This window comes from Taudactylus pleione, unplaced genomic scaffold, assembly GCF_031769625.1.
Source record: "Taudactylus pleione unplaced genomic scaffold, aTauple2 ptg000425l, whole genome shotgun sequence".
NCBI lineage: Eukaryota > Metazoa > Chordata > Amphibia > Anura > Myobatrachidae > Taudactylus > Taudactylus pleione.
Window position 1 is genome coordinate 654,652 of NW_028284827.1, and position 14,530 is coordinate 669,181.

At 47.6% G+C, this 14,530-nt stretch overlaps 1 protein-coding gene across 2 annotated transcripts in view; it reads left to right on the plus strand.

The window, feature by feature from the left end:
* Positions 1–14,530, plus strand: part of SORCS3 (sortilin related VPS10 domain containing receptor 3) — a 648,995-nt gene that overhangs the window by 610,310 nt on the left and 24,155 nt on the right. For both annotated transcript variants that reach the window (XM_088447257.1, XM_088447258.1), the window contains exon 20: positions 10,305–10,436. In XM_088447257.1, coding sequence (XP_088303383.1) covers positions 10,305–10,436 — 132 coding nt within the window. The remainder of the gene's footprint in view (positions 1–10,304; positions 10,437–14,530) is intronic.

Below are 14,530 nucleotides of genomic sequence, written 5' to 3' on the forward strand. Positions count from 1 at the left end.
CTGTCACTCAAATTAGCAGGCACTCGCTATTTTGCGAGCGCTCGATTTCCGACCGCAATGACTGGTTGGCGGTTGCGCATTACGACCCATATGCATGCGCAGATGTGTGAACATCACTGGGAGCGAACGCGCGGCCGCTTACGAGCGGCTCTGAATCGGGGCGGTTTTTTTTTGTGTGGCCTCCTGGCCGCTCGCATAGCTGTGGGTGACCACCCACAGCTATTGCGAGCAGCCAGGATGATGGTCGCGATGGTCAAGACCATCGCAACCATCGGGCTTGCGACGAGACCCTTGTGGTAGGGTCTCGTGACCGCAAGCCCAAGAGAGCTTCTGGCTCTAATAGAGCCGGAAGCTCTCCCACTGACATCACTGGTGGGGCCGCCCACAAACGGCAGGCGTTTGCTTGGAAACGCCTCCGTTTGTGAAACCACCCCCCCGCCACGCCTACAAATCACCCCCCCACCACGCCTACAAAACGGGGCGAGCTGTCGATCAACATCGACAGCCGCCCCTTTTGTAGTGAGCCACGGAGTGATAGATTTTCTCTCTCGCTGCGGGGCTTGCGGTACGCTCAGTGCGGCTGCTACACGTGCGCTGAGCGCACCATCGACCCACTCGTGAGGGCTCAAGCGCTTGCGAGCGGGTCTGAATCAGGGCCTGTGTTCCCTACATACATATGCTGTCTGTACGCATTTCAGTAAGGCCGCCCAACGACGTGAATATTATTAGATCATTTGGCATTTGCGTTGACATAAATGCAGACCAGCTTTCTTTAAAGGGAACAATGGGTTTCATACCCGGACGCAAAGCAGCGCACTGTCACGGCCATCAGGGGCAGGGTATGCAAATGACGCGATCGCACGGCAAGGCTTAAGGACGCCCTCTATGTCTTAGAGAGCGACGGCAGAGCGAACGCTATTGCCTATTGCGAGGTGTGTGGTAGCTGCATGCCATAGAGTGCACCTTATACACAGAGTATAGCATACTTGCCAAGTTTCCTTCTCCCCTCCATGGCCACTGTGGGGAGTGGGGCCAATGACCCCATTGTGACCCTTGCGTTCCAATGCCGCAAATCACAGCATCATGCAGAGGGGGCTCAGCCATGATGGCGTGATTCGTTGAAAGTTTCGTCACCAGGCGCCCATTACACTAAAACGTGGGCAGGATGGCGGAGGGAAAGAAAAACAAAACCCTTAAATAGGCGCTGTAGGATAATGAAAGACTATCGCAGCTGTGAAGGAGGGGCGTCAAACCTCCTAATTGTATCACAAGGATACTAGCAAAAGAAACGAGTACACAGCGATGAATATAAATGTTGGTACAAGTTAGAAAATCTTCTGAAAATAGATACATTTAATAAAGTACAATAAAAAGTAATTTTTTTAAGAGCACATATATATGCAATAGATAGCAGGCTATATGTTGTAGATAACAGGCTATATGTTGTAGATAACAGGATATATGTTGTAGATAACAGGATATATGTTGTAGATAACAGGCTATATGTTGTAGATAACAGGATATATGTTGTAGATAACAGGCTATATGTTGTAGATAACAGGCTATATGTTGTAGATAACAGGATATATGTTGTAGATAACAGGCTGTATGTTGTAGATAACAGGCTATATGTTGTAGATAACAGGATATATGTTGTAGATAACAGGATATATGTTGTAGATAACAGGCTATATGTTGTAGATAACAGGATATATGTTGTAGATAACAGGCTATATGTTGTAGATAACAGGCTATATGTTGAATATTACAGTGAATTCAGGTCCTGATTCAGAGCCGCACGCTGAATCAGGGTGGGGATTTATTTTTTTATTTTTTTCTTCAGGCCGCTCGCTAAGCTGTGGGTGACCACCCACAGCTTTTGCGAGTGGCCTGGAGATGATCGTGATTATCACGACCATCGGGCTTGCGAGGAGACCCTGTGGTAGGGTCTCGGGCCTGATTCAGACCTGCTCGCAAGCTGGTCGATGTTTGCCCCCTGCGCATGCGCCGCGTCCAGCTTGCACATGCACAAGCCCCAGCGACAGGGCGGCTGTCAATGTTGATTGACAGCTCGCCCCATTTTGTAGGCGGGTAGGGGGGGTGGTTGAGCAAGTGCAGGCGTTCCCAAAGGAACCCCTGGCGTTTGTGGGCGGCCCTACTGACATCACCAGTGATGTCAGTAGTGAACTTCCTGCTCTATTAGAGCAGGAAGTCCACTCGGGCTTGCGATAGCTGAGACCCTACCCACAGGGTCTCCTCGCAAGCCGGATGGTCGCGATAATCGCGACCATCTCCAGGCCGCTCGCAAAAGCTGTGGGTGCTCACCCACAGCTTAGCAAGCGGCCTGAAGAAAAAATAAAATAAAAGATCTCCGCCCCGATTCAGAGCGAGCGCTCGCCAGCAGCGAGCGGCTCTGAATCAGGCCCTCAGCTCTCACAAGCCCGCGTGGACTTCCTGCTCTAATAGAGCAGGAAGTCCACTACTGACATCACTGGTGATGTCAGTAGGGCTGCCCACAAATGCCTGGCGTTCCTTTCCCCCCTACCCGCCTACAAAACGGGGCGAGCTGTCAATCAACATCGACAGCTGCCCCGTCTTGTAGCGAGCCCCGGTGCGGCTGAACTTCAGTCTCTCGCTGGGGCCCGCGCATGCGCATGCCAGACACGGCGCATGCGCAGGCGGCAAACATCGACCCGCTTGCGAGCGCTGTGCACTTGCGAGCGGGTCTGAATCAGGCCCTCAGTACACATATAAAAAAATAAAAATAATGATAATCAGATTAAGCCACAAAGATTGATTATAAACACATGCTCATTTTGTATATAATAAGCAAGGGACTTCCATACTTCCATCACATTATAGTGACGCCTGGTAAGGTAAATCCGCGCAGCTGGTTCAGCATAGAAGCAACCTCCTGCGATATCCAAAGAACAAAGCGGCAGTTACTGACGCGTTTCCCCGTGGCTCCTCCCACGGCTTGGTCAGAGGCATATGCCGCTTACCATAGAATGGCAAACTAAATAGGTACTCCAATTAGCAGCTGTAACATTAATAATCAATTGTATCCACAGTGTTACAAAAGGATATATTCACAGAAACTATACAAACGATACAAAGTGTGAATAAAAGAAATATCATTCCAGCCTGCTAGTATGACAGAAGGCAATCCGGACTGAAACAGAAATAAAACACAATTTTAGAAATAATTGTATATTAATTGACGCTTATTAACTCTAGATAAAATACAAAATAATATGCAATGGTCACTAGTTAATAACTATAATGAGAATATGTATATATTCAAGAGGGAGAGCGACCTGAGTATAATAATAATATTTTAGTCACATAGTGAACCCGTATAAATGACCTCAGGTGGTTTGAGAACAAGTAATGAAAAGAGTAAAGAAAAAAAATATATATATAATTTAATAAAACTGGATGGAAAAAAATAAAAAATAAGAAATAAAAGGAATAAAATAAATAGATGAATAAATGAATGAAAAAATTATTAAAGCAAAACCTAAGAAAAATATATATAATGTACCTGACTTAGATAATGGAGTTAAGGGCAGGGATTCAGACCCACTTGCTAGATACGTTCGCACGCAGCCATCATCTGCCAAAGTATGCAAATTCCTCGATCGCACGGCAAGGCATTAGCACGCCCACTATGTCTTGGTGTGCGATCGCGGTGTGTTTTTAGATGCCCACCAGCCTTAGTAATACATATAATCTCCAGGAAGTGTATGCAACTATCGGTAACATCGGACCCATACGTAGCAATTGTGGCTGACCATAACCTGCCGCAAGCACTTTGAGTGCTTCAGTGTGTAATTCAGCCATGTGACGTGTACTATGACGCTGCATATTAATTATGCACGCCCCTGAAACGGCGTTAAAACGCACAGACATGCGTTCACACCACCACACCCCCGTTTCCATGGACCACCCTGTCACCACCCACAAACAGCTCGTCCTGTCACTCCTTCTAGTGAGGCGTCTATGTACAAGGGGCAATCGCTTCGTGATCACATGGACTTGTTAGTGCTCACGCACTGCGTCTTATAAGCATGCGCAGATTGCAAACATCGGCAGGCTACGTGTGAACGCATCCTAGCGAGCGGGTCTGGATCGGGGTATGATTTCCAAACCCACTAACCTAAGACAGTTTTGATTTGCTCCATGTACTCCATGTACCTTCTCTCCTGGAACCCTTAAAGACATTAAATCTGCAAATTTCCTCAGTGGTAAAAGGCCATTTACTGATTCAATTTAATGTGAAACGGCTCGTTGGACCATCCATGCGCAATGGAACGGAAGTTCTAGATTTGTTGCCGGTCCATCCATGCGCAATGGAACGGAAGTTCTAGATTTGTTGCTGGTCCATCCATGCGCAATGGAACGGAAGTTCTAGATTTGTTGCTGGTCCATCCATGCGCAATGGAACGGAAGTTCTAGATTTGTTGCTGGACCATCCATGCGCAATGGAACGGAAGTTCCAGATTTGTTGCTGGTCCATCCATGCGCAATGGAACAGAAGTTCCAGATTTGTTGCTGGAACATCCATGCGCAATGGAACAGACGTTCCAGATTTGTTGCTGGACCATCCATGCGCAATGGAACGGAAGTTCTAGATTTGTTGCTGGTCCATCCATGCACAATGGAGTGGAAGTTTTAGATTTGTTACCGGTCCATCCATGCACAATGGAACAGAAGTTCCAGATTTGTTGCTGGACCATCCGTGCGCAATGGAACGGAAGTTCCAGATTTGTTGCTGGTCCATCCATGCGCAATGGAACGGAAGTTCTAGATTTGTTGCTGGACCTTCCATGCGCAGTGGAACGGAAGTTCCAGATTTGTTGCTGGACCATCCATGTGCAATGGAACGGAAGTTCCAGATTTGTTGCTGGACCATCCCTGTGTTATAGAACAGAAGTTCCAGATTTGTTGCTGGACCATCCATGCGCAATGGAACGGAAGTTCCAGATTTGTTGCTGGACCATCCATGCGCAATGGAGCGGAAGTTCTAGATTTGTTGCTGGACCATCCATGCGCAATGGAGCGTAAGTTCTAGATTTGTTGCTGGACCATCCATGCGCAATGGAGCGGAAGTTCCAGATTTGTTGCTGGACCATCCATGCGCAATGGAGCGGAAGTTCTAGATTTGTTGCTGGACCATCCATGCGCAGTGGAACGGAAGTTCTAGATTTGTTGCTGGACCATCCATGCGCAATGGAACGGAAGTTCCAGATTTGTTGCTGGACCATCCCTGTGTTATAGAACAGAAGTTCCAGATTTATTGCTGGACCATCCATGCGCAATGGAACGGAAGTTCCAGATTTGTTGCTGGACCATCCATGCGTAATTGAACGGAAGTTCCAGATTTGTTGCTGGACTATCCATGCGCAATGGAACGGAAGTTCCAGATTTGTTGCCGGATCATCCATGTGCAATGGAGCGGAAGTTCTAGATGTGTTGCTGGACCATCCATGCACAATGGAACGGAAGTTCTAAATTTGTTGCTGGACCATCCATGTGCAATGGAGCGGAAGTTCTAGATTTGTCACTGGACCATCCATGCGCAATGGAGCGGAAGTTCTAGATTTGTTGCTGGACCATCCATGCGCAATGGAGCGGAAGTTCTAGATTTGTTGCTGGACCATCCATGCGCAATGGAGCGGAAGTTCTAGATTTGTAGCTGGACCATCCATGCACAATGCAGCGGAAGTTCCAGATTTGTTGCTGGACCATCCATGCGCAATGCAGCAGAAGTTCCAGATTTGTTGCTGGACCATCCATGCGCAATGCAGCGGAAGTTCCAGATTTGTTGCTGGACCATCCATGCGCAATGGAGCGGAAGTTCTAGATTTGTTAAACAAAAGTTAAGTTTACAAGTAGACAAAATGTTGGAAAATAAAAACCTTAAAACATTTTAATGTTGAAAAATGTTTTATTCTAAGAATAAAGCATTTTTTAAAATAATTGAATTTGTTGCATCTTGAAATGTTGATAACGGGACAGGTATTGCGGCAGCACAAGTAAAATGCGAGGGGAAGCATTCGCCAGCGAAACATACTGTAAGTAACCCTTGGATGTACAGGGTTAAATAAAATAAATGAAAAATACAAAAACCCAAACGCTGGCAAAATCTTCCCTTCGGAAAATCTATTCCTGTTTTTTTTTCCTACTGTTTCTTATGTCTAAGGTCTCACATGAAATATTTCATCTCGGAAGTGGATTTTGTTCGCTGAGATCTCACTGTGGTCATTAAAGTGCTTTAATACTTTGTTTGCTACATGAGGCGTCATAGGCCGTCGGCGTTCATACGCTGCTTTAGCCCGCTCTCCGCCCTGACTCATTGCAGAAAGTGGCTAATCATTATTAATTCATTTCAGCCTTCGCAGCGACATGATTAACTGTGATTGACTCGCTCAGTTATAATATGGATGTCGAGCCTAATCTAATAAGACGTCCCTATGTAACTACCAATTAATTAGCGTCTGCTCACTGTAGAGTATTATGGAATATTTCATTTAAGGGTAAGCGAACGAGTTTTCAGCCTGGACCAGATTCCTCCTTAGTGCCACCGAGCCTGAGAGACGGACGGACTCTGACTGCCCGGCTTACGCCCGGCCAGACGCGCAAATTCTGGGGTTAGACTGTGACGCAAAGTAGATTTGGAACAAGTAGACTAATCATAAACAAGAAGATCTTTTTATCTGTTTCCGGGGGGCCTATGTATCAAGCCATTTTTTTACATAAAATTATATAGAAACTGCAATTTCTGCATCATTTTATGTATCGATCCTATGTAATAATGGCACAATGCAGGGGATGTCACAGAAAGTGCTAATTAGCACTTCAGATCGCAGTCCCCATTATTATCAATGGGGACTATGGGCCTGATTCAGAGCCGGACGCTATTTGCGCTCGCTCGTTCAGAAAAAGGGGCCAGATATTTAAATAGAGCGCTCGCTCTTTGCGGTCTGTTGACGCCTCTATGTCTGAACGAGCGAACGAAACATGCACTCGCTATTTTTTAAAAATGCCCCCTGGGCGCTCGCATCATACGTCATCTCCGCTATTTATTAGATTAATCGAGTACATCGAAAGGCATCTGAACTGCTCGCAGTGCTTGTGGTAGCATTTTGCTACCGCAATCATGCGAGCAGTTCAGGCTAAAAGACAACCAAGTGACGTGGTCGATGACGCTGCTTTGTTATTTATGCACACCCTTAAAACGCCCGTTTTGACCGTTTGGCACGCCTGCGTTCGGATCTCCACTCCCCGTTTTCAAGCACCTTCCCCTGTTACCACCCACAAACGCCTCATTCTGTCACTCAAATTAGCAGGCACTCGCTGTTTTGCGAGCACACAATTTCCGACCACAATGACTGGTTCGCGCATGCGCATTACAACCCATATGCATGCGCAGTTGGGCGAACATCGCTTGGAGCGAACGAGCGGCTGCTTACGAGCGGCTCTGAATCAGGCCCTATGATCAGACCCCTATGTACTAAAATCCAAAAAGCAAAGCTTTTCGGTGTTTAGCACCAGTAGTTTACAGCATCTTCAAATGGCGTAAACTACTGATTGCCTATGGGCGCTTCAGGTCCCCGGCTAGTCCTGGAAGCTGACGCTGTGAACATGCGCAGTGTCAGCTTCCCCCGGGGAAGTCATTCACTTCTGTGAAAGACTTCTCTCCAAAATGCCGGGGATATAACTCGCGGGGACAGAGGTTACCGCAACTGCTGTCCCTGCGAGTTCCCGGTAGTACATAGCCAGGATATTTTCTTTAAAAATTAAAATATTTACAGCGAGTTGGATTGTTAATAATAGCGGCAGTGCCGCGATTATTAATACATAGGCCCCCGTGTCTTTTGTTTTTTTGTTTTATTTATTGTTTTCCTGTCAAAGGGGCCTATTTATTAATCCTTTTTAATAAAACTATCCTGGCTATGTACTACGGGATACTCTCATGGACAGCGGTTGCGGTTTCAGCTCCTGTGGTCGCAGATCATAAAGCAGATACCGTCTCTAAGCGATCATTGTGCAGCTGATTCAGGCAGAGATTTCAGTTCCTGCAGCCGCAGATCATAAAGCAGACACCGTCTCTGAGCGATCACTGTGCAGCTGATTCAGGCAGAGATTTCAGTTCCTGCGGCCACAGATCATAAAGCAGATACCGGCTCTGAACGATCATTGTGCAGCTGATTCATGCAGAGATTTCAGTTCCTGCAGCCGCAGATCATAAAGCAGACACCATCTCTGAGCGATCATTGTGCAGCTGATTCAGGCAGAGATTTCAGTTCCTGCGGCCGCAGATCATAAAGCAGACACCATCTCTGAGCGATCATCACCACCCACAGGCTATACGAGCGTACATTGTGATGGTCGCGATGGTCGAGACCATCGCGACCATCGAATTTGCGAGCCGGAGCCTGCGGTTGAAGTTTTCAACCGCAAGCTCCGGAGTGATTTTGGCTCTATCAGAGCCAAAATCACTCCCACTGACATCACTAGTGATGTCAGTGGGCCGGCTTCTGACGGGAGGCGTTCCCGTGGGAACGCCCCCGTCAGGGAGGCACGCCCCCGGCACGCCCACCAAAGGGGGCGTGCTGTCAATCAACATTGACAGCACGCCCCCTTTGATCGGACACAACGAGAGAAGGACTTTCCTTCGCTCGTCGCGTCTGGCGCATGCGCACGACGGAGCTCCCTCCGTCGTGCGCATGCTCAGTCCATAATATCGACCCACTTGCGAGCGGACAGCCGCTCGCGAGTGGGTCTGAATCAGGCCCACTGTCTCTAAGCGATCATTGTGCAGCTGATTCAGGCAGAGATTTCAGTTCCTGCAGCCGCAGATCATAAAGCAGACACCGTCTCTGAGCGATTACTGTGCAGCTGAATCAGGCAGAGATTTCAGTTCCTGCGGCCGCAGATCATAAAGCAGATACCGTCTCTGAGCGATCATTGTGCAGTTGATTCAGGCAGAGATTTCAGTTCCTGCGGCCGCAGATCATAAAGCAGAAACCGTCTCTAAGCGATCATTGTGCAGCTGATTCAGGCAGAGATTTCAGTTCCTGCTGCTGCAGTTCATAAAGCAGATACCGTCTCTGAGCGATCATTGTGCAGCTGATTCAGGCAGAGATTTCAGTTCCTGCGGCCGCAGATCATAAAGCAGATACCGTCTCTGAGCGATCATTGTGCAGCTGATTCAGACAGAGATTTCAGTTCCTCCTGCTGCAGATCATAAAGCAGATACCGTCTCTGAGCGATCATTGTGCAGCTGAATCAGGCAGAGATTTCAGTTCCTGCGGCCGCAGATCATACAGCAGAAACCATCTCTGAGCGATCATTGTGCAGCTGAATCAGGCAGAGATTTCAGTTCCTGCTGCCGTAGATCATAAAGCAGATACCATCTCTAAGCGATCATTGTGCAGCTGATTCAGGCAGAGATTTCAGTTCCTGCGGCCGCAGATCATAAAGCAGATACCGTCTCTGAGCGATCATTGTGCAGCTGATTCAGGCAGAGATTTCAGTTCCTGCGGCCGCAGATCATAAAGCAGAAACCATCTCTAAGCGATCATTGTGCAGCTGATTCAGGCAGAGATTTCAGTTCCTGCGGCCGCAGATCATAAAGCAGATACCGTCTCTGAGCGATCATTGTGCAGCTGATTCAGACAGAGATTTCAGTTCCTCCTGCTGCAGATCATAAAGCAGATACCGTCTCTGAGCGATCATTGTGCAGCTGAATCAGGCAGAGATTTCAGTTCCTGCTGCTGCAGATCATAAAGCAGATACCGTCTCTGAGCGATCATTGTGCAGCTGATTCAGGCAGAGATTTCAGTTCCTGCGGCCGCAGATCATAAAGCAGAAACCGTCTCTAAGCGATCATTGTGCAGCTGATTCAGGCAGAGATTTCAGTTCCTGCTGCTGCAGATCATAAAGAAGATACCGTCTCTGAGCGATCATTGTGCAGCTGATTCAGACAGAGATTTCAGTTCCTGCTGCTGCAGATCATAAAGCAGATACCGTCTCTAAGCGATCATTGTGCAGCTGATTCAGGCAGAGATTTCAGTTCCTGCGGCCACAGATCATAAAGCAGATACCATCTCTGAGCGATCATTGTGCAGCTGATTCAGGCAGAGATTTCAGTTCCTGCTGCCGTAGATCATAAAGCAGAAACCGTCTCTGAGCGATCATTGTGCAGCTGATTCAGGCAGAGATTTCAGTTCCTCTGTACGGAGGGTTTTACACTTTGAAGCACAATTAATATATTTTTTTCTCGGTTACAATCCCAGGTCACCCATATCCCGGAGGATCAGGTTCTGGTGGCGATGTTCCCCGGTCTCCCAACGTCTGCAGAGCTTTTCATATTGCCACCGAAAAACGCCAGTGAGAGGAGGAAAGGAAGCAAAGCCGACTTAGAACAGGTGAGAATTCACTTTGACTCAGTGACCCTCATCTTCCTCTCATTGACACAGTGCTCGTGTTAGTCAGACAGACTATTTCATCCTTGTTAGGACTCATCAGTTCTGGATAGGGTTCTTTTGGCCAGCATGTATAGCATTATGCAGATGAAACAAAGTGCATAAAGTCGCAGGCGCGACTGCGTCGAAAGACATTGACACAAACATCGCTGAGTTCAACTAAGAATCAGCCCCTTTATCCGTAGGACCAGGACTTCGGTCTGTATATATAATTTAGGGTTCCGTGTGCTGAAGCCTGTATTCTTGGCAATAAGGATCCCTCACTCCGAGCTCATTAAAAACACATAGAAATTGTCATTCATTTTTAATGTTCTGTGCAGGACTCTATTCATAGAATTGTGTGTGTACCGCACATATGTGTTACGTAAAGGTCATACATCCAACTTGTTATTACATGCCAGCAGCCCTGTATTTTCACAGTGTATGGAGGAGACAAAGGACTACTGGGGCATTCTTGGCAACTGCAAAACTTGTGTGTACTGTATGTAAAGACTGGCAAACATCTGACACTTTCTTAAAGGCAGACGCACTCCCCTGGAATGTATATGCATAGTGTACTGTACATTGCGTCATTTAAGAAGCCCTAGGTCGCTCCCGCTAACATAATGCTGGAAATGCTGTTCTGGCAGTAACAGCGATATCACTCCCAACAGTCCAATACATCATGGGACAGCAGGACAATACCCTGGTACTGTATCAGGACAGTCCAATACAGCATGGGACAGCAGGATAATACCCTGATACTGTATCAGGACAGTCCAGTGCTGCATGGGACAGCAGGATAATACCCTGATACTGTATGAGGACAGTCCAATACAGCATGGGACAGCAGGATAATACCCTGATACTGTATGAGGACAGTCCAATACAGCATGGGACAGCAGGATAATACCCTGGTACTGTATCATTACAGTCCAATACAGCATGGGACAGCAGGATAATACCCTGATACTGTATCAGGACAGTCCAATACAGCATGGGACAGCAGGATAATACCCTGATACTGTATGAGGAAAGTTTCAATACAGCAGGAGACAGCAGGATGATACCCTGGTACTGTATCAGGACAGTCCAATACAGCATGGGACAGCAGGATAATACCCTGATACTGTATCAGGACAGTCCAATACAGCATGAGACAGCAGGATAATACCCTGATACTGTATCAGGACTAGGGGTGAGCGGGTTCGGATTTCTGAAATCCGAACCCCCCCGAGCCCCCCCGATCCGAGTCCGATCCGAGTCAGGCTCGACTTTTCCCGCCTGACTCGGATCTGAAATCGAGGCAAAACGTCATCATCCCGCCTTCCGAGTCTCGCGGGTTTTGGATCCTATATAAGGTACCCGCGTCGGCGCCATTTTCTCACTCGGCTGTGGACAGTGAAGAGGGAGGGTGGGAGTTAGGGCTGTGTAGTGTAGTGTAGTGTAGTGTAGTGTAGTGTAGTGCTGCTGTTGTCCACTACTTCAAAGTCCATAGGGGCTGGCTGTGTTGTGCTGTGCTGCTGTTGTTAATAGGGGCTGTGTCCACTACTTCAAAGTCCATAGGGGCTGGCTGGACTGTGTTGTGCAGTCAGTTCTCCATAGGGGCTGTGTCCACTCCAAAGTCTTGTGCAGTGTCCCAGTCCTAAAGGAGTGCTGTAGTGTTGTCCAGGGGGTGCTCTGTCCATCAGGGGTGCTCCCCCCAAGTGCTAAAAAAATAATATATTTTCTGTGTTTGTGAATTGTGTGCGCAGTAGCCGCACGTGCATCAACAAAGTAGTGCCAAGCGTGCGCCTGTGTCATAAGTAAAGGGCCGGCTGGCTTGACCGTTAAAGGGTGCTGTAACCCCCGAAAGTACACTCCAGTCCAAACCAAAAAAAAATTATTTTCTGTGTTTGTGAATTGTGTGCGCAGTAGCCGCACGTGCATCAACAAAGTAGTGCCAAGCGTGCGCCTGTGTCATAAGTAAAGGGCCGGCTGGCTTGACCGTTAAGGGTGCTGTAACCCCCGAAAGTACACTCCAGTCCAAACCAAAAAAAAAATTATTTTCTGTGTTTGTGAATTGTGTGCGCAGTAGCCGCACGTGCATCAACAAAGTAGTGCCAAGCGTGCGCCTGTGTCATAAGTAAAGGGCCGGCTGGCTTGACCGTTAAAGGGTGCTGTAACCCCCGAAAGTACACTCCAGTCCAAACCAAAAAAAAAATTATTTTCTGTGTTTGTGAATTGTGTGCGCAGTAGCCGCACGTGCATCAACAAAGTAGTGCCAAGCGTGCGCCTGTGTCATAAGTAAAGGGCTGGCTGGCTTGACCGTTAAAGGGTGCTGTAACCCCCGAAAGTACACTCCAGTCCAAACCAAAAAAAAATTATTTTCTGTGTTTGTGAATTGTGTGCGCAGTAGCCGCACGTGCATCAACAAAGTAGTGCCAAGCGTGCGCCTGTGTCATAAGTAAAGGGCCGGCTGGCTTGACCGTTAAAGGGTGCTGTAACCCACAAAGTACACTCCAGTCCAAACCAAAAAAAAAATTATTTTCTGTGTTTAGCCGCACGTATATATCAAATCGATATAACATAAATGGAGGACCAAACTTTCTCCGATAAAAATAAAATAGAGAAAGATCAAGAACCACTTCCTCCTAGTGCTGAAGCTGCTGCCACTAGTCATGACATAGACGATAACATGCCATCAACGTCGTCTGCCAAGGCCGATGCCCAATGTCATAGTAGAGGGCACATACAATCCCAAATGGCAAAGTTCAGGAAAATGACCTTGAAAAAGACATTTAAATCAGCTGAAGAGAAACGTAAACTTGCCAATATGCCATTTACGACACGGAGTGGCAAGGAACGGCTAAGGTCGATCCCTAGTATGTTCATGACTAGTGGTTCAGCTTCACATGACGATGGAAGCCCTCCTCCCACTAAAAAAATCAAAAGAGTTAAGCTGGCAAAAGCACAGCGAAGAACTGTGCTTTCTAAGAAGATATCACAAATCCCCAAGGAGAGTCCAAGTGTGGTGGTGGTTGCGATGCCTGACCTTCCCAGCACTGGACGGGAAGAGGTGGCTCTTTCCACCATTTGCACGCCCCCTGCAAGTGCTGAAAGGAGCACCCACAGTCCACTTGCTGATATGCAAATTGAAGATGTCACTGTTGAAGTACAACAGGATGAGGATACTGGTGTAGCTGGCGCTGAGGAGGAAGTTGGCGAGGAGGATTCTGATGGTGATGTGGTTTGTTTAAATCAGGCTCCGGGGGAGACAGTTGTTGTCCGTGGGATGAAAAAGCCCATCACGGTCATGCCTGGGCAGAAGACCAAACATTCCACCTCTTTGGTCTGGCAATATTTCTATTCAAATCCGGACAACAACTGTCTTGCCATATGTACCATATGTAAAGGTGAAATAAGTAGGGGTAGGGACGTCAACCACCTAGGAACATCCTCCCTTATACGGCACCTGCAGCGCGTTCATAAAAAGTTACTGTCAAGTTCAGAAACTTTGGCTAAGACTGTAAGCAGTCCAGGGACACCTAAATCCCGTTGTCCTGTTGTATCCAAGCGCCTGCAAACCACACCGTCAACTCCCTCCTCGTCAATTTCCTCCTTAGTCAGGATCGGAAGTAGTCCTGCAGGCCATGTCACTGGCATGACTGACTCTCCTATCCGGGATTCCTCTGGAGGATCCTGCATTGCTACGCCTACTGCTGCCGCTGCTGCTGTTGCTGCTGCTGGGAGTCGTTCATCATCCCAGAGAGGAAGTAGGAACACCACTACTTTTACTAAACAATTGACCCTCCAACAGTCCTTAGCGAGGAGGATGAAGTACGACAGCAGTCATCCTGAAGCAAAACGTATAACTGAGGCCTTGACTGCTATGTTGGTGTTAGACGTGCATCCGGTATCCGCCATTAGTGCAGTGGGATTTAGACAATTGATGGAGGTAGTGTGTCCCCGGTTCCAAATCCCGTCTAGATTCCACTTCACTAGGCAGGCGATACCGAGACTGTACAGAAACGTCAGAAAAAGTGTCCTCAGTGTCCTGAAAAATGCCGTTGTACACA